General features: G+C 34.9%; 4 protein-coding genes and 1 long non-coding RNA gene across 7 annotated transcripts; 3 read left to right on the top strand and 2 right to left on the bottom strand.

Annotated features, from left to right (window-relative positions):
- Positions 1–8: 8 nt before the first annotated feature.
- On the top strand, positions 9–1,333 carry LOC116348434. The gene is made up of 4 exons (XR_004201807.1): positions 9–245; positions 363–657; positions 727–1,031; positions 1,148–1,333. It is a non-coding gene; the product is annotated as an uncharacterized LOC116348434 (long non-coding RNA).
- Positions 1,324–2,653, bottom strand: LOC116348433 (probable ribosome production factor 1). The gene is made up of 2 exons (XM_031779434.1): positions 2,075–2,653; positions 1,324–2,012 (listed from the first exon to the last, which is right to left on the bottom strand). Exons 1-2 carry the CDS (start codon positions 2,546–2,548, stop codon positions 1,386–1,388), a joined length of 1,101 nt encoding a protein of 366 aa, XP_031635294.1. The 5' UTR covers positions 2,549–2,653; the 3' UTR covers positions 1,324–1,385.
- Positions 2,654–2,969: 316 nt separating this feature from the next.
- Positions 2,970–8,488, top strand: LOC116348445 (peroxisomal biogenesis factor 19). Its single transcript, XM_031779460.1, has 6 exons — positions 2,970–3,155; positions 3,358–3,466; positions 3,535–3,638; positions 3,705–3,883; positions 3,955–4,233; positions 8,368–8,488. The coding sequence occupies exons 1-6, from the start codon at positions 3,089–3,091 to the stop codon at positions 8,479–8,481; spliced, it is 852 nt and encodes a 283-aa protein (XP_031635320.1). The 5' UTR covers positions 2,970–3,088; the 3' UTR covers positions 8,482–8,488.
- On the bottom strand, positions 4,282–7,236 carry LOC116348446. The gene is made up of 4 exons (XM_031779462.1): positions 7,062–7,236; positions 5,742–6,809; positions 4,797–5,649; positions 4,282–4,714 (listed from the first exon to the last, which is right to left on the bottom strand). Exons 3-4 carry the CDS (start codon positions 5,506–5,508, stop codon positions 4,581–4,583), a joined length of 846 nt encoding a protein of 281 aa, XP_031635322.1. The 5' UTR covers positions 5,509–5,649; positions 5,742–6,809; positions 7,062–7,236; the 3' UTR covers positions 4,282–4,580.
- A 216-nt stretch (positions 8,489–8,704) lies between the features above and the next one.
- Positions 8,705–13,449, top strand: LOC116348444 (protein transport protein Sec24C). 3 transcript variants are annotated; one of them, XM_031779459.1, is made up of 11 exons: positions 8,705–8,986; positions 9,362–9,454; positions 9,522–9,947; positions 10,037–10,138; positions 10,216–10,760; positions 10,889–10,974; positions 11,062–11,177; positions 11,250–12,086; positions 12,180–12,422; positions 12,499–13,080; positions 13,144–13,449. In XM_031779459.1, exons 2-11 carry the CDS (start codon positions 9,365–9,367, stop codon positions 13,282–13,284), a joined length of 3,168 nt encoding a protein of 1,055 aa, XP_031635319.1. In that variant the 5' UTR covers positions 8,705–8,986; positions 9,362–9,364; the 3' UTR covers positions 13,285–13,449. The 3 variants fall into 3 exon arrangements, with proteins under 3 accessions (XP_031635319.1, XP_031635318.1, XP_031635317.1); XM_031779458.1 differs by having other exon boundaries at positions 8,706–8,986; positions 9,333–9,454; XM_031779457.1 differs by lacking the exon at positions 8,705–8,986 and having other exon boundaries at positions 9,031–9,454.
- Positions 13,450–19,505: the final 6,056 nt, after the last annotated feature.

The raw sequence follows: 19,505 nt of genomic DNA, 5'->3' as shown, positions 1-19,505 counted from the left end.
ATTTTTTTATATGAAAATTTGAGCTCACTTTTATCCTAACCCATTCAAATGGAATATTGAACGCGAACAAAGAATTTCATTATCATTTTGTAACCGATGGTGTGTCAGCATCGATATTATAAGACATATCGCGAAATACATTGGCACAGTTGGTGAGCGATGAACTGATAAAAAAGCGTTACAAGGATGGCTTTTACATCTACGAATTGTGAATCGATTGACGGCATATCGACTCCGGCAAAGAGGTATGTGTTAGTGATTTCTCGTTATGCATTGCATTTCCTCGTGTGATTTATCCCATTGTTTTTCTTTCTCTCTCTCTCTCCCCCCCCTCTCTCTCACACACACACACACACACATAGATGAATTTCATGGCCAGCAGTAAGAAATATCATTGAACAGGCAAGGAGTACGAAACCGAAAAGCAAAGCGATGAACACGGGGGTTTTTCGCCTTTGAACAAAACAATTGAAATGACAGAACTCGTTATCCGCAAATGCCGAGTCCAAAAGGACAAAATTGGAGCGATTATATAAGTCATCGCTTGAGGTCACCATTGACGTTTATACGAGAGAAGGATACACCCGTCTTTGATTTGATAAATATATCGAATCAAATCGAGTATGTGGAAAGATTGCTGCCAAGAACAAAATGCTGGTAAGAACAAAACATAGAGCATTTGTTGAAGATATTTGATAAAAAAAATATATTCTTGTGTCCAAATAGACACAATTTTCTTGGGAGATAACAACGACTGGCCAGAAAGATTGAAACTACCCTAAAAACCCGTGACAATGAAGACGAAACGAATGCTGCTATCGGAACGACAAGAATTGCGCGATGCAATGGTTGCGAATCCAAATCAAGATGTTGGTTTTGTGTCAAAGGTCATTTGTTACCGAAAAAACTGGCGACATAACGCGGCATACGAAGCGGTTAACAACGTTGCTTAGCTACCACGCATTATTCGCGACAAAAATTTAATCGATTTTACTGAGGATTAGGGGCTGCATAGCTGATAATGTACAAAGGTAATTTATTCATTGAATGAAATTGAATTTCAAATGAGAAAGTGATTGAAATTGAAGCATAAAATACTATTTTGTATTTATAACAAATTTATGTGTGTTTTCTCTTTGTTGTCAAGGCCATTGTGGACTCTTCGGATTTGAGCTGTATCGTAATTTGACCATAGCTTTTTTTGTTTCGGGAAGTCGTCATGCTTATATCCATGTTTTGTGATTGCTATCAATTGGCATGAAATTTGATCCGCTTTAAATTGAAAATTGCCATTATAATCAATAGAAAAATAAAAGTGGTAACTTATTTGCGATAAAAATGTTCTTTATTTGAAAAATTTCATCAAATTGAAAAATATGAAATAATTAAAGGAAAAATCGTCGACGACCTTCCATTGAGTGTCGTTTGTTTGTTATCATCCAATCGTAGTCTCCATATTTGCTGTCAAATGTGCCTTCTTGAAGTGATCTCAATTTCAATGTGAATCTTGGCCCTAATTCTCGAAGTTTGGCACGACTTCCATCTTTGGCGAATTCATAACGATGATGTCTGAAGAAAATGTAATCACGTTGATTGTGAAATGTGACTGCTCGACGTCCTTTGAATTCTGGGTCATGATGGAATAATGCACCAAGCATTCGTCCAACTGACAAACCCAAACGTGTGGTGAAATTTGTCAAAATCACTTCGGGCCGATGTTTCGTGAATTCTAAATGACTACGATTGATTTCCTTTGTTATACGTACGTTGCTCAGTTTAAAATGTGCGGTGGGTCCATTTGGCAAGTGAACGACTACCAATCCATTTGGTTCACGATTGTTTTCATTAATGATGATGATGTCGGTAAAGTTTTCTCTAATCGCACTTTTAACCATCTTTTTAATGGATGATCGATTTCGAATTTTCGCCAATGAATTTGGAATCATACGCGTCAACTCTATTCCAAATTTTCTAGTTTTCGTGACTGGATTGTCAGCATACGTGATTAGGACCTGCAAATTGATATTATAATATGAATTATATTTTGTTTATATGATAACAATTTAAATATCACCTTTGGTGTATATTCTCGTGCGAAATATTCACTGAAATCATCAATTTCCAATTCCTTTCGCAATTCTTCGCTGTCAGAGTCTTCGAGATTTTCAACTGTTGTATGGTCTTTTTCGCGTAAACTTTCGATTGTATGACCGGTACTACGTGTGCCACCTTCCAATTTACGTTGTTTACGTGTTTTCTTTTGCTCTTTTTTTTTAGCTTGTTGCTGTTTTTTGAATAACTTATGCCGGATATCTTTGTTTTTAATTAAATTTAATGGATTTATTCGAAATGTTTTAGATTTATTGACCAGATCTTCATCATTATCGTGGCATCCATCATTTTCGTCATTCTCATTGTTTTCATGTTCATCAACATTCATATCGGTCTCTTTCCATTTTCCATTGACTTTCTTGATAGTTTTCTTCTTCTTGGTTGACTTTGGTTCGATTTCCTCATAAAAACTGTCCACATCACTTGTATCTGACATTGTTAATTCTTTATTTTCTTCTTTAACTTGAATGAAACAATATGAAACGTTTTGAGTTATTCAAAAAACTGAAACAGCATGGTCCCAATTGTCATATTCTACGGAACTACAGTAGAAAAGGACAAACATATATATGTATATGACTATGTATTTCTGTCTATATATTTATGACTAGAGACATCTATGGTATTCTGGTTTCGTTGAGTTTCACAAAATATTTAATATATAAATTTGTTAATTATATATGCCTACAAATAAACGAATAGTTAAAATAATTGGAGAAAATAAATTCACATAAATAAAAAATAATTTCACATTTATCTGAAGTATAAAATATTCTACATTTACATCTGTCATTTTGACACTTGTCTATTTTCAGAATAAAACACCTACAGTGAAAAAAAATTCATCCACTCTGACTTTCCTTGTGTCACATTTATGAAAGTTAGTTCGCAGTTTTATTCTATTAAAACCATTCGAAATATTTTTGTGACACAAACTTTATATTTTTATTACATCACACAAACCAAATAAAAAATAATGTCGGACAAGCCGTCTAATTCCAAGTCAGTAATCGACGATAAGGATTTAGACGATTTATTGAATAGTGAGTTGTTTTTAAATAATTTTCAGATTAAATTCACTAGAGTTGTAAATGTGCAAATAATGCTGAATGAAATTTCGAATACAAATTATGTAATTTAAATACATCAGAACTGAATGTCATGTGCTTCAATTTATTTGAAGCCATTTTATTTTATTGGCAAACCGCAAATTTATAATATGAAACATAATTTAATATTTTTCAGGCGCTCTGAATGATTTCGATGCTGGAAATCAATCGAAGAGCACTGACAAGAATAGTGATGCCACAGAAGCCAACGCAAGCGCTGAAGTTTGGAATGAAGAGTTCATCACGTAAAGAAATTATACAATTTCGTTACTTTATTTATGAAACTTAATAAATAATACAAAACATTTTTTAGACAACAAGCCAAATTATTCGAAGAGCGTATGGCCAATGTATTCACTGGTGTAGAAGGTGCACCGTCTGGAGATCAAATCAATTTAACGTTTCAAAAAATGGCGGGTATGTTTTGAAAATTATGTATACAATACATAATTATTTTTGAAATGTTCATCTTTAACTGAATAGAAGCGGCCGCTATGGCTGTTCAGGGTCTCGATGAAAATGCAGCATTACCCACAGAGCCGCAACTAGCAGATAGTTTGACAGAAGCATTGAAATCATTGAAAGAAGGATCGGGTCTGTTGCAAGAGCCAATTCCTCCAGAAGGTTTAACTGGCATGTTTTCTGGCCTAAATTTAGATGATGTAACCATTGATATTTTTATTATTCGTTTAAATCGATTGTATTCAATTATTTTTTTCTTATTTTTTTGTAGGATTCTGGTGATAACCCCTTTTTACCAGTCATGCAGGGTATGATGCAGTCTCTCTTAAGCGCTGAAGTATTATTGCCGAGCTTGAAAGAAATGCTCGAAAAGTATCCAAGTTGGTTGGATGAAAACAAGGACAAAATCAGTGAAGCTGATAAGAAGCGCTACGAAAAGCAACAAGAACTATTCAAAGTTATTTGTACTGAGTTGGAGAAAGAAAGTCCGAACGATTCAATGGAAGTTAAAAGTGAACGATTCAAAATCGTTCTCAAAAATATGCAAAAAGTAAGTATTAAGGAACAATTGTTAGGTATTAAGGAACAGTGTTTACGGTCGAATTTGGGGTAGCATTCGTGTGTAGTTTCAGTCAATTTTACCGTCGCAATGGAAAGAAAAAAAGAAAAGAAAGCACAATTCAATTAGACTGATATGAAAAAATTGACTTGATTCATAATCATCATTATGCTATTGTATATGCAATAGACTCCACTTACCGAGTACAATTTATACCAAGAGGTACTCGTACTTTGGCAAGGCCACAATTTAATCAAGCCTAGCGAACTAACAAATAATTGTTATAAACTAATTTCTAAATTTAGTATTGTTTGAATGTTGTTGAATGAGGGCTGCTACTACTGCGGCTGCAGATGTCCATTGTTGACATTCTGATTCTGACCTCGATACAACGGCAATGGCTGATTGTTGTCAACACGGCGTGGTCTCCGTACATTTGGATGAATTGTCCGCTTGAACACCACGCATTCACCTACCGAATGATACATAACAAAAACACATTACATGTATAACAATTGCTTCAAAATTTGTATCAATTTCAATTGATTGCATACCTTTGTAGAGGATCAGCTTCGCTGCTGCGATATCACGGTGCCATACAGTTGTGAGCGTTGGATGTGCTCCGGCAGCTCCCTCGATTTCAACGTTTGCAACATTTGGTAGCCATGTTTTGAAGAAGCGTTGCTTTTTTGACACCAAACGACCTGCATTCGGTCCATCTCGAAGAGTTGCAGCAATGACATCGCCTATATCACGCATCTCGCGCCACATTCGTTCAATTGTTCGTCGCATTTGTAGTAATCGTTTGCTCACATTGGTTACGATGGTTCGTGGTAGTCCAACAATTGGATTTGGTACACAACCCACACATTTCTTGTATCGATCACGTCGAGTTTCTTGTGGAAATCGCTTGAAACACAATGGGCAATGCTGTGATGTCATATACTCATCGACCATCCGAACGATACAATTTCCACGTTTTATGATGGCTGCAATCAATTTGCGAGTGCCTGGGCATCGCACGTGTTTTTTGATTTTGATCGGTGAGTTGGCTGGTGTGGATCCACTGGCTCCCATGTAGAAAATTGATGGTTGATTGCGTGTCAGTTTGCAAGCCGTTTTGTCGATCGCACGAACCGAGTCGATATGCTTGTCCAATCCCAAGCGTGCATATTGCTTACACGTGTACGTTTCAATGTTATCATTCATAACTCGTAGTCGATGTTCAATATACGAGCGCCATGATGTTTCTCTTGGCGATGGCATTGTACCCAGAGTCGCTGCAACTCGATTGCGATCAGCTTTCTCGTCGTATGTAAATAATCGGGTGATTCGTTCGGCTTTTGCATTACGTCGGCCTTATTTCGCATCCCAGTGATACCGTTTGCTGGATATGCGCAAATTCACCTAACAAAATGATAACAACAAAAACGACATTGTATTCACAATCATAATCACAATATCAATCACTTTCATTCATTATGAAAAATTGAATTTACCTCTTCTTTAGTATCCAAATCACGACGCACTGAAGCGTTCCAGGTTTTCATGCCCGGGTCACAGCCAATAGCATACTTCAATTTGTTCCCTTTGTACATTTTCATGATTTCAGCATCACTTATTTCGACTGGTGGTAATTTTGGCTTTTTGTACATCATCGAAACAGACACACCGTCCGAACAAATTTGGAAATCGAAATACTTTTTGAAATGTACCAGTTGTTGAATTTTGTCTACATTGAAAAACAGATTCCAACTTAAGATTTTATTTCTGCGGAATTCGTTGCTCGTTATATTGATCGAATTGGTCGTTTTATCTTTGCGTTTTTTCAAACCAAACTTCAATGGCACCAATTTTACACTGGCTAGGATGGTGTACAATGCGTCGGTATCGATGCGAATGTGACGACGTTGGAAACTGCACATTGGTACAACGACAAAATTTTTAATTTGTGGTGCATCACGACGACATTTGTACTCATTGTGATACCATTGGATTTCACGTTGAATATGTATCCACATACGAATCGAATGGAACCAATTTTCGCTGACATATTCTTTAATGTTGCAATCTTCTGGTGCACCTTACCAACGTAGCTCATCCAACAACTCGCCCAATCGAAGCTGTCGCTCAACATCGTCATTCGTGTTGTCTTTCCGATGATATGCGTAGTTAACGGCATTTTTGATGTCAGTTTCATCGTAATATGGCAATTCATTGGGCGAGCCGTACAAGTTGTTAAAGTAGTTATACCGAATTGCATTGTCATTGAGCTGGAATGTCTTTAGCTTGAAAAATTTTCTCAAACGGGATTCGCAATGCGTTTTCAAGTTTGTTCGAACGTTGTCTTCGTATTGTTCATACAAGTACTTGAAACTATTACCAAATCCACCATTGGTGGGCCAATCGATTCTAGCAGCGTCTACCAACTGCCGAAAATCCGGTAGCATAAGAAAGACTTTGCCGATGTTGTCACGTAGTACTGCCTTAAAACAACATTTAATCATGCTGGATCCATCATCCCATACAAAAAATTCATCATCAAAGTGATCAACAGCTTCATTCACCTATTCACAAACAAACGAACAAACAATCGAATCAATTCATGCAAATACAATAGTGCAAAATATCGCCCGTAAATTGCGTATAGAAAATGATGAAATAATATCGAAAAATTGAATTTGATTGTCATTAGCGAAGAATTGAAATGAAAAATCATTCGGATGATATGATGAATTTATGATGAAATATTAAAAAAGAAGTTGATGTTTTTTTTATTCAAAGCAAAAAACTGAAACAAATGAAATTTTTGAACTTACTTTCATGAGAAAGAGTAATGATGCCAGGCACGCAATTTTCGTTGCTTTGATAGACAGAATAGAAATGATCGCGATAATAACATCGCGATATCGTTCTCGGATAATTGATGGCAGTCCTTGCTTTATACACCTTTGGTCGGCGTTTGGATCTGCTGCCTTGTGGCGACCCATTTTGCAGTCTATTTCAAAATTTAAAAAAAAAAACGGAAAAAAAAAGAAAAAATGCGTTAAATAATTATATAAACAATTGAAGGCTACACACAACGTCAAATCGCAATTTCAAAGCACAAAACACACACAATAGAGAGTACAACAATAACAATGAATGAATGGCCAAACAGTTTGAATCAACTTGCCTTGTGAGGATTTTTCGCTAAACTGAATTCGATTCGCAATATTCTGACAGTCAAAAATCCAATGGCATCAAATTCGAAGTTAATACACAGTCAAATTCACACAACAAAGCCATATAAAATGAAGAATGCACTTCCACACAAATAAAATGAGCTTCCTATCAATTCGATACAAAATACACTGTAATGCCGCTTTGATTTCTTACTGTGTGACTTTGGAAATGTTCTGTTATTTTAAAAACAAAACAAGAACAAGCACAAAATTCACCGTAAATAAATCTATTCTTTGCAAATTCACAATATCTACGTTGAAATTAGAAGAAAGAAATCTGTTTGTTTGAACTAAAAATCCACGATGCATTCTCAAAACAAAGCACAGTTTAAAATGTAAACAAACTTATGATGTTTGCATCTTTTTTCAAAGTGACGATGGTTGAACGGCAACTGTCAAATTCAATTCGAATGTCTTTCAGATTTCGAAATTCGAAATTCATATACGTTCATGAATACGAAAGTATTTAAAAAAATAAATGCCAAGTGCCGTTTAAAAAAAAATTCTTCTGCAGAAAATTAAATCAAATCACTCAAATCTAAGTTGTTTGCAGAGAATGGATTTTCTTGCGGTAAATAAATCGTTAAATTTGAAATACAAAAACTTAACGTACAATACACATATTGGGTGGCGATCATATTATACGGTCAGAGTATGTTTTTGTATGGTAGTAAACAAGTGGAACGAATCATTCTATTGGAAGTTGTAAATATACTGGAAACTACACAAAAAATCTACGTCCCATTTGACACGGAAATGACCACTAAACCGGGCCAAAGCGTTACATTTTTTAACGTTAAAATGTCCTAAAAACGTTACATATTTGTCCGTTGGGATACTTATCAATCGATTGATATAGGTTAACCATAATGATTTTTATGATGATTATTTTTAATAATAGCTGAACGAATTTGGACAGCCACCGGCAGCCTTGATTGGAAATCCAACAGCAGGTGCAATTCCAGAATTTGACCCCACCCAGTTCAGTGATCCATCACAATGTAGCCTAATGTAAAAAAAAATCAAGGACCAAAGTTGCATTTTTTATCGGAACAAAATTCACAAATTATCACAAGCATAGTTTTATTTTAGATTAACGGGCATTGTTCTATTATAGTTTTTTTCTGTTTATTTTTTGGTATTTTGAAACGATTTTCTATTAAAAACTCATAAATAAAAAATGATTGATGAATGATTTAATTGTTTACAAGAGCATGAACAAATTTTTTGAACATAACCATAGTTTTATTGCAACTGTCATACATCGATTGGTCGTCCAATTTTTCGTTCAGTTCCATATTGCTGTTACGTGGCTACCAGTGACAGAGGCAAAATCATAAAGAGTGTATAGCGCTCTGGCTATTTCATGTATTTACTATATATGAAAGCAAACTGACGTGGAAAATTATTGCTTACGAACTGAACAAAAAAATATAAACCTGAAAATATAAATAATTAGTGTTTATTCATACAATGAACATTTTGTCTTACAAAATTTTCATGTACTAAAAAGTATAAAGGTAATTAATGAGAATCGCAATAGAGGAAAATCGATTGAATATGAATATATTTTCCAAGTGCATAAAGTGAAAGTTGTTTCAATTTTAGAAAATTATAATACTTTTTTTTTTTGCAATTTTGCAAAATTATTTGCGGTTAAGGCTGAACATCTGTTCAAAGATAGACTAATCTCACAATTGTGTCTATGTGTCTCGGATTGCATTCTGTTGAAAGTAAATTTTAGTGACGTGACAATATTCATAATTTCGAAACACATTACTTCACTTCAGTGCTTTTCCCAACAAACTCAATGATTTTTTTAAATTTCTAATTTCAAATCAATAAATAAGTGTTTTTTTTCGCAAGTATTCGCTTTGAATTTTTATTGTCCATAGAAAATGAATCCTCAATATAGTCAGCACTTGCCGCCAGCAACTGGAAATTTTCCACCGCAGCCAAACTTCAATGGCAATCAAATGCCACCAAATGTAATTTGTTTGAAATAATTACTTTTTAAAATATAATAAATTATTAATAATGACTATTCGTACACAGAGTTTGCCTCTGAACAACGTAATTCCAAATCAGCAACATCAACCAAGACAAGACGCGTATGCAAATAAATCAGCAATGCCTCCGATGACACAACCACAACCAATCTTTCCACAGTCTGGATACGGACCACAAGGCAATATGCCACAACCAAATCGGCCAAGCTATAATCAAGCAGCACCAGGATCATATAATCAATATCCAACCGGAATGGCTGTTCCACCGACAACACAACGACCCAACTCAATTCAATCTACAACAATGTCTGGACCACCCGTGACAAATGAAATTGGAGTACCACCAAATACTTGCGTTGCCACTGAATCGAAAATGAATCCGCATTACACTCAGCAACAGTCATCGCCACTGCAGCCAACTGCGAATCTTCCACCGCAGCCAAACTACAATGCCAATCAACTGCCATCAAATGTAAAGAATTTAGCATTGATTTTTTTATTGTCAACATTTAAAAAATAACAAAAATAATGATTCGAATTTCAAAAAAATTGCCCAATCAGGTAGCTGGATTATCATTAAACAATGCACCTTCAAACCACCCGAATCCACTCACCAATTTTCCACCACAGCCAAGCTTCAATGGAAATCAAATACCACAAAATGTATTGTTTTGACATAGACTTTAGCATGTTAAAATTTCAAAAATAATAGTAATGACGATTTGTAATTTCAAACACAGAATTTGCCGAATCAAATGGCTGGTTTGTCGCTGAATAATGTAAATCCAAATCAACCACCTTTCAGCGTACCAACATCAGCAGGATATCCAAATAAGCAAATGATGCCGCCAAACCTTTCACAGTCTGGTTACGGACCACAAGCCAATCGGCCAAGTTATAATCAACCAGTCCCGGGATCATATAATCAATATCCACCCGGAATGGCTGCTCCACCACCACAACGTCGTCTTGACCCCGATCAAATGCCAAACCCAATTCAAGTTATGACGGAAAATCAACGTTCAATCACTGGACCATTCGTGACAAATGAAATTGGAGCCGTACCACCATTGGTTACAACGAAATTTACTACTCATGATCAAGGAAACTCGGGTCCACGTTATATACGATCGACAATGTACAATGTACCAGCAACACCTGATATGATTAAACAGACATCTGTACCATTTTCATTGATTATTTCACCATTTGCTGAAACAGCTGCAGGTGAAATAAATCCACCAATCGTTGATTTCGGTGAACTTGGGCCAATTCGTTGTGCAAGGTAAATAAAACGTTTGCAAATTGTAATACTGGAATTTTTTTTCATTATTAAAATGGATGGAATCAATATGAATATCTTTTCCAAGTGCATAAAGTGTTAACATTGTTTTCATTTTTTTATTTGATAAGATGTAAGGCATACATGTCGCCAAATATGCAATTTGTGGATGCCGGTCGACGTTTCCGTTGCCCAATGTGTAAAGCCAGCACAGATGGTAAGTAGAAATGCGGCTATGTATTACTATTATGTAACTTAGATCTAGTTGAGTATAATTGATAATTTTGCTTTTTAATTATTTCAGTTCCATCTGAATATTTCCAACATTTGGACCATGCTGGCCAACGTGTCGATAAATATGAGCGACCAGAACTCGTTTTGGGAACATACGAGTTCGTTGCAACAAAAGAGTACTGCCGAGTAAGTTTATTTTTTTTTTCATATCATTTGATTTATCTGAAGATAATGTTTTACGCGTTTCTTTTGTTTCAGGAAAACAAACCATCGAAGCCGCCAGCATTCATTTTCGTGATCGATGTATCTTACAATAACATCAAATCTGGTTTAATACATTTATTGTGCCGTGAAATGAAAACAATTTTAAAGAATCTTCCGATCGATCAAGGCCATGATCGTTCAAAAATGAAAGTTGGATTTATAACATACAATAATTCAGTTCATTTTTATAATTGCAAAGAGAATTTAGCTCAGCCACAAATGATGGTTGTTGGTGACATTCATGAAATGTTCATGCCACTTTTGGATGGTTTCTTTGTCGATCATGAAGAATCGGGTACCGTCATTGACGCTCTTATGGAACAGATTCCAAAAATGTTTGGCGAAACACGTGAAACCGAAACGATATTAATGCCAGCAATTCAAGCCGGCTTAGAAGCCATCAAAGCATCTGAGTGCTCCGGTAAATTATTAGTGTTCCATTCCTCTTTACCGGTGTCAAATGCACCAGGTCGCCTTCAAAATCGTGAAGATCGTAAAGTTCTCGGAACAGAAAAAGAGAAAGCTATTTTAAGTCCACAAAATAATGCGTATAACAATTTGGGACAGGAATGTGTACTGGCAGGTTGCTCGGTAGACTTATTCATTTTTAACAATTCATACATCGACTTAGCTACAATTGGCCAGGTGGCACGTTTAAGTGGCGGTGAAATATACAAATACACTTATTTCCAAGCCGATATCGATGGACCAAGGGTTATTTCCGATTTGATCAAAAACATTTCACGTCCAATTGCCTTCGATTCTGTCATGCGTGTGAGAACGTCAGCTGGTATTCGACCAACAGAGTTTTATGGTCATTTTTTTATGGGGGTAATCTATTTTTTTGATTTTCTTTCCATTATTTCCGACATATATGGCGATTATTTTCAATTATTACCATTAAACATGATTTTATAAATATAGAACACAACCGATATGGATTTGGCATCGATCACAAGTGGCAAATCAATCGGCATTGAAATAAAACACGACGATAAACTACCACCAGATGATAACGTTTACATTCAAGTCGCTTTGTTGTTCACATCATGTAGTGGTCAACGTCGTATTCGTATATTAAATTTAGCGTTGAAAACATGCACACAGATGGCTGATTTATTCCGATGCTGTGATTTAGACGCAATGATTTTATACTTTGGCAAACAGGTAATTAAAAAAAGCTTCTATTGCTAGTTTCTAAATTATTACTTTACTCAATATAGTTTTAAATTTTGATTTTCAGATGATGACAAAATTATTAGATTCAACTCCTCGTGCTTTACGTGAATCACTTGAAACAAGATGTGCCCAAATATTGGCCTGTTATCGAAAGAATTGTGCATCACCAACATCAGCCGGTCAATTGATATTACCGGAATGTATGAAATTGTTGCCGTTGTATGTGTCTTGTATTATGAAAAATGATGCAGTATCAAGTGGTTCGGATATGTCTTGTGATGATCGCTCATATGTCATGCAATTCATACAGATTATGGATCTGCCAATGTCAGTCTTCTATTTTTATCCACGGTTGATTCCAATACACGATATCAATACTAATGAAACAGAAATTCCAGCACCAATTCGATGCACTGCTGAAAAATTGGCCGAAGACGGTGCATATATTTTGGAGAATGGCGTTCATTTATTCATTTGGGTAGGTTTGAGTTTGTCACCGGAATTCACACAAGCTGTATTTAGTGCGCCATGTTCACAACAAATTGATACAGATCGACCTGGCCTACCAGTTCTCGAAAATCCAATGTCGAAACGAGTACGTGGTATCATCGACAGCATTCAAGTTGAACGTCCACGTTGCATGAGAGTAAGTACTAACAATTTTGTTTGAACTTAATAATAAAAATATACATTTTTGAAATGTTTATAGGTTACTGTTGTGCGCTCACGAGATAAGTTGGAAAATGTATTGCGCCACTATTTAATCGAAGATCGTTCTGGAAACGGCATGGCAAGCTATGTAGACTACTTATGCCATCTGCACAAGGAAATTCGTGCTCTATTAAGCTAGCTGGAATTAAGGTTAGTCGTTGATTCGAATTCAGCATACAGACACAGTATATCACAACAACGCATGATAAATAACCGCTATCGCAGAATATTGATTGGCAGATAGCTCAAATAAATTTTAATTTAAATAAATAACATTTGTATACATCTGTTTTAAAAATTAAAATCACTTTTGTTTTTTTTTTATTTGGAAAAATAATCATATTCATAATAACATTTGATTTGTACTGAGTTTAAACGTATCAATAAAACTTGATGATTACTGTAAATGTCCAGTTTGCCGGTAATGAATTCGTATGTACTAAAAATGCTAATATATATATATAAACAATACACTGAACCAACTCTTAAAATAAAAAAATTATTTGCCGCGACTGCAAGCAAGAATTCAGCACAATTGAAATGTTAGCAAGACACACTTCTCGAAGGAAATATGGGTTTCAAAGCGTATTACAAGAACTGACTCTATACGACTGATTAAGATATGCAATTAATTTGATATTAGTTTTATTGATACGTTTAAACTTAGTATAAATCAAATGTAACATTTTGAATATGATTATTTTTCCAAAAAAAAAAAAACAAACAAAAGTGATCTTAATTTAAAAAAACATTCAAATTTAATTAAATTATCTTATGATTATTTAAAGAAGTCCTAAGTCCGAGATCAATTTACTAAAGAGACTTTTCAGACTTTTTTATAATATTTTTTTTATAAATTTTCAACTATATTCAATGAATTTAATTTTGAGATCGAAAAATTATAATTTAAAATGGGAAATTATCATTTTTGTTGTTGTATTTAATCTTGCTGAAGTTTCGTTAAAGTAAGACAAAAAAATGAAATTCAGTTTATTGTGCAGAATTTTAAAATGTTATCAATTAGATTCATTATTATAAATAAATAATCGAAATATAATCTACGATTCAATTTATTTTACTTGTATTTAAAAAAGGTAAGTTTGTAATTTAAAGTTTTATATACTAATAATATCACGTGTCCCACTCAAATTGGCACAACTTACAGCGTTCATTACACTGCAATAACAAATACCAAAATATCAACCAATGCAAACGGCACGCCTATCAGTACCTCGAGACTACTATCGAACTCGATTCGACGAAATACATCCATTCGCAATGGCGTACAAATAGGATTTACGAAAAAGTATCTCAAATGGTTTTTGCGAGCTAAGTTCCAAACAAATTCTGTATGTGCCTAAAGATGAACCAATCTTTCTTCGAACCATGTATCTTGTTTCATGGATTTAATATGAAGACGAAGATTCTAGAAAAATCAAAAAATCCGGTTTTAATCCCAATCTGAGTGCTCAAACCTTTCAATACTGTCACCAAGAGCCAAAAACTTGGTTGGTCAAGCAAAATTCATTTTTTGTTGATTCTCATGGTTACAGCAAATCCAAATTTGAACCAAAACGATAGATTTAGACACGATCATTAGTAATCAGCAAAATAAGTTAAGGAAAAGTTCCAAAGGTTGTCAAAAATTGGGTGTTCACTTCGCCTCATAGCATGTTGCATTGAAAAAGTCAACATTTTGAACGGTGAAACATTCATCGCCAAATCGAACCACGAATCAAATGCAATTGGTTTCTTTTGCATTGATTATGTTAGGGCACTACTATATTAACTTTGATCAAGGGGTGTTTGTATGGTAGGATCTTCTTTGGAAGGTGTTTTAGAGCCATTATTCGAAAATTTAATGCTAAACGCAAGGTTAAACCTATATTAATTGCTCCATTATCAACAAAATATTGTTGAAATCGATGGCATTCGTTGAGAAGTATCTGATTAAAGGCAAAATTGTGCTTCGCATTCAGAAAAAAACTATAATAATGGCTCATTTCTTAAAAATAGCATTTCCTTGAAAAAAGGACCATCTTTTTAACTTGAGAAAAAATACCAAATCAATTATTTCTCGTCTGTTTTTGGATGTATGTTGTAGGCGAAGGTCCGAAATACTTGAAACGTGCAACAATTGGCTGGATGCATCGAGAGAAAGTTAATAGAAATCGACAAATCGGTCTGCCAAAGCATGATTGGAAGGTTTGGCGCATACTGAGAAAAATTTAAAATAATGGCCCGTTCAATGTAAAGTGAATGTGCTATTCGATAGCCTATGAATAAAGGTTTATACCAATAAAAACGAATTTAATATTATGTGTTTGTTGTTCAAATGGCGGACGTCTAAATTTGTGCTAATTTGAGTGGGACACGTGTTAATTTAAAACCAGTTTAAAAAATGTTAAAAATATGAAAATCTGTGAAAAAAAGAACGATGATGAACTTTTCCGCACTGTGAAACCTACCAACATTTTATTTCTCATAAGTGCCTCTTCAGAGTCTAAGTTTTACACCGATCAATCAATGTCGTTGAAAATTTGACCAGATCTATACCTCGTAGTGCCCAATCATCATGTAAATTCAGATTTTGAATTTCATGTCTGAGCACGAAACCATCGTGTCACCAAAATGGTTGAAAAATGATCAAAAAATGTATGGATGTGGGTACTCCATTGGGTCCAAAAATTACACCGGACAACCGATATTGCTCAAAAACTAATCAGCACGTCTCCTAGCAGTCCCAAATCATCCTGCAAAGTCAGAATTTGAATTGATTTGTTTGCCAGAAGTGTTTGGTGAATTAAGAAAAAATAACCACCGTCGCAGAATAATTCTTCATCATGATAATGCGAGCTCTCACACATCTCATCACACAACTGAATATTTGACCGCTCAAAAGATCGAATTAATGGGTCATCAGTCCTGATTTAGCACCCAACGATTTCTTTTTGTTTCCGAGCGTAAAGAAAAAACTGCGTGGTCAACAATTTTCAACGCCAGAGGAAGCAGTTGATGCGTTCAAAACACACGTTTTGGAGATATCGGTTTCGGAGTGGCATGAATGCTACGGCAAGTGGTTCGAGCGTATGCAAAGGTGTATCGACCATCATGGCAAATACTTTGAAAAACAATAAAGCCATTTTTGATAAAAAACGATTGCGTTGTATATGCTTTTCTAGAAATATATGGAGCAGCCTACGTATTAAGAAAGTTCAAAATAATATTTGTTCGATTTTTCAAGCCTTTCAAGCGGCGTAAAGTTCGAGACTAAAAAATATGTTTCAACTTTGGCAACGAAATATTCTTTTATTTAATAGCAGAAGTACCCGAGAAAAGATTTTTCACACTTTCATGATGAACCCATTTGTACGACATTTGAAAGTATTCTATTTTCTAACAAAACACTATAAAAAATATGTCTGACGTCAAAATTAACGTAAATAAAAATTATTTTTTAACACTTTTCATAACTAAATTCACAAAAAATTTGGATTTTTGTATGGGAGCTATGTCTGTATGCTACCTTAAAGTCGTGAAACTTTGCAAAGGTTATTTTTTTCACAAAAAATAACATTCGGAGGGTTTGGAAATTTCAACCAAAATTAAGAGTTCCTCCCATACAAAATATTCGTTTTTGAGCCAAAAATTGAATATTTTGTATATGAGGTACTCCAATTTTGATTAAAATCTCTTCAAACTTGTGTAAAAAATAGTCTGTGCAAAGTTTCACGTCATTAAGGTAGCATACAGGCATGGCTCCAATACAAAAATTCATTTTTTTTGTGATTTTTTCAAGGAAACTGTATCAAAAATTGATTGTATCTCAAAACTAACGTCGGATTCGGTTCTCGTGCCAAAACTCGACTTTTGGACGAAAATTGGACTCTTTTTCATAGGTATCACCACAGGCATGACATTTTTTCCATCAACCAAAGTCGCCAAGGCCAAATCTATTCCGCATAAAACCACTGATAATTCCTGAGCGAATCACGGTGGAAAAATACCGGACCAAATTTGACCGAGAATCGAACTCGTGTCCTCACGCTCACAAACCTGGCACGCTAACCACTAGTCTATGGCTGAGTTCACTAGTCTATGGCTGAGTTCTATTACTCGGGACCCTTAATCATCCTGTACAGTCAGATTTTAAATAACTTTTTTGGGGGTTGATATAATCGATGGACAGATTTTGCGTACAGAGGACAACGTACAACGTACGACGTGGAACAGACGTACAACGTACGACGATTCGGGTTCTCTGACCTCAGAAACGTCCAGAAACATGTTTTTGAGATATCGTAAATTTTGACTCATTGCAATACTTTCCCATTACACACTAGGTGTGTGCAGAAAAGTAAAAGTGCAATATTGATGACTATTAATCAACTCAACTTTTATATCATACTAATTGATTTACTTGATTTTTACTTCCATTGGTGACCGTTGAATATGACTGAAACTACACACAAATCCAGGCCCCAATTTGACCGTGAATTTGTGCTTGGTAATGGGTGTATTTGCATTAAAAATTGTTCCTTAAGGATTCGGTGAACTATAGTGAAATAATTTTCAGATACATAATAAATATGATTGATCGTTAAAACTGCATTCACGTTTATTTTCCTTGTAATTAAACTTATCGTTATCATAAATGAAAAACATGTCTATGTTACTGGTTCACTTCGACATTTATTAATCGACTTAAAATATTCATTTGCTAAAACATTTGATTCTCAATAAATATCGGATTGTCAACCATACATAGATTTAGATTTATTATAATTTTGTTTCTAAAAACTAAATTAACAATGAATTTATTTTCTTCAAATATAATTTTTTTAATACCACATTTACGGTAAAAAATAATGTTGAATTAAAATTTGTTATTTAAGAAGAAATGAAAACATATTTCCTCCTTTGTCCAAGCGACGAGTTCTTGAATGGGAGATTTTGTGTGTGTTAATATAACACTACACTATATTTCTTTAATAATAATAATAATAATAATAACTGCACCGAACAGCGTTCCTTCGCCTTGGTGGTTTATTTAAAATATCTCTCTAAATTATTAACTTAGACTATAAAATAAGAACGCAAGTTTGTTGATACACTTTATAATAAATGAAAAGTAGTTTTTGCAAAATTCCATGCTGATTGTATTAAATTGAAGTTTATATATGCATTGTGTCTGAGGAGTACACTACCCAAAAAAGTATAGGATATCGAGATGCCTCATCCGGTTTGTTGAAATACATGAAAAATAACATGTTTGCCATTTTTGTTTTATTCAAAAGTCAATTCGCATAAAGAATTGGAAATCTAGGGGTTGGACACGGTTCGGATTCGTAAATAATAGTAAGATTCGTCGGAATAGTAGAAATCATTGAATTTTGTTTTAAGCGTAAAATGTTCGTGTTTTTACTTTTCCGAATTGGTCGAAAAATTAACACCCTCAAAAAACATGTTTTCGGGTGTTTTAGGAGCCAGGGAACACGAATCAGTCGTTTTTTCGATGTCCTATTTATGTGCGTACCCTGTACGCTGTACGCAAAAATTTGTTAACACGATAACTTTCAAACCAGAGAAGTAATTCAAAATCTGACTTCACAGGATGATTTGGGGTGCCGAGGAATAGAAACCATTAGATTTTGAGCGACGTCGGTTGATAGAGTGAAGTGTCATATCTGGTGTGATGCCCATGGCCATCCATGGGAAAAATTCAATTTTTCTTCCAAAAGTGATATTTAACCCTCCTAGGTATAGTTCGAAATAAAAACAATATAGGATAGTTACGGTCTATTAGACCGTCCATACAAAATACAGGAAAACCATTAAAAAAAAACAAAACAAAGTCACACTTTTTTTCAAATTTTTGTATTTTTCTTTTTTGAAAACACTGAAAATAAAGAGGCTTACGTACGCAAGCTGACTTTTCCGCATGGAACCGAAATTTGGCCCACTTTATAGCAGCCATGTAACTAGCCTCCGTACAGGGCCAGTGACCAGGGCTTTCTTCTCAAGTCAATTGTCGTGACAGTCACAAGTATTCCATTCATTCCTAGATGGCGTTGGGCTCTTCTTATTTCAATGGAGGAATGCACATATCGCTGGTTTACCGGTATATTCACCAGAGATGTCGCACTACCTTTTTACGGTTGACGTATTGGATATTTGACATATCCAAGACACCAACTTAACGCGAAGGCACTCCATTTTACGTGTGTCTATGCTGAACCCATTATTCTTTGTGCACACACACGGGACCGACGGCTTTAAGTGCCCTCCGAAGCACTCCACTAGCCCGAAACCCGGCCAAATCTATTCCGCATAAAACCACTGATAATTCCTGAGCGAATC

This window comes from Contarinia nasturtii, unplaced genomic scaffold (assembly GCF_009176525.2).
Source record: "Contarinia nasturtii isolate CC-2019 unplaced genomic scaffold, AAFC_CNas_1.1 Cnas_scaffold_2428, whole genome shotgun sequence".
Taxonomy (NCBI): Eukaryota; Metazoa; Arthropoda; class Insecta; order Diptera; family Cecidomyiidae; genus Contarinia; species Contarinia nasturtii.
This window is presented reverse-complemented; position numbering and strand designations above follow the sequence as displayed.

Bases quoted from the DNA above. Each gene is read 5' to 3' on its own strand.
- LOC116348433 (XM_031779434.1), bottom strand. From the start codon at position 2,548: ATGTCAGATACAAGTGATGTGGACAGTTTTTATGAGGAAATCGAACCA. The intron at 2,013-2,074 runs GTGATATTTAAA...ATCAATTTGCAG, and splicing joins CACGAGAATATACACCAAAG to GTCCTAATCACGTATGCTGA.
- LOC116348445 (XM_031779460.1), top strand. From the start codon at position 3,089: ATGTCGGACAAGCCGTCTAATTCCAAGTCAGTAATCGACGATAAGGAT. The intron at 3,467-3,534 runs GTAAAGAAATTA...AACATTTTTTAG, and splicing joins TGGAATGAAGAGTTCATCAC to ACAACAAGCCAAATTATTCG. The intron at 3,639-3,704 runs GTATGTTTTGAA...TTAACTGAATAG, and splicing joins AACGTTTCAAAAAATGGCGG to AAGCGGCCGCTATGGCTGTT.
- LOC116348446 (XM_031779462.1), bottom strand. From the start codon at position 5,508: ATGCCATCGCCAAGAGAAACATCATGGCGCTCGTATATTGAACATCGA. The intron at 4,715-4,796 runs GTATGCAATCAA...ATCATTCGGTAG, and splicing joins GAAGCTGATCCTCTACAAAG to GTGAATGCGTGGTGTTCAAG.
- LOC116348444 (XM_031779459.1), top strand. From the start codon at position 9,365: ATGAATCCTCAATATAGTCAGCACTTGCCGCCAGCAACTGGAAATTTT. The intron at 9,948-10,036 runs GTAAAGAATTTA...TTGCCCAATCAG, and splicing joins CCAATCAACTGCCATCAAAT to GTAGCTGGATTATCATTAAA. The intron at 10,761-10,888 runs GTAAATAAAACG...TTATTTGATAAG, and splicing joins GGGCCAATTCGTTGTGCAAG to ATGTAAGGCATACATGTCGC.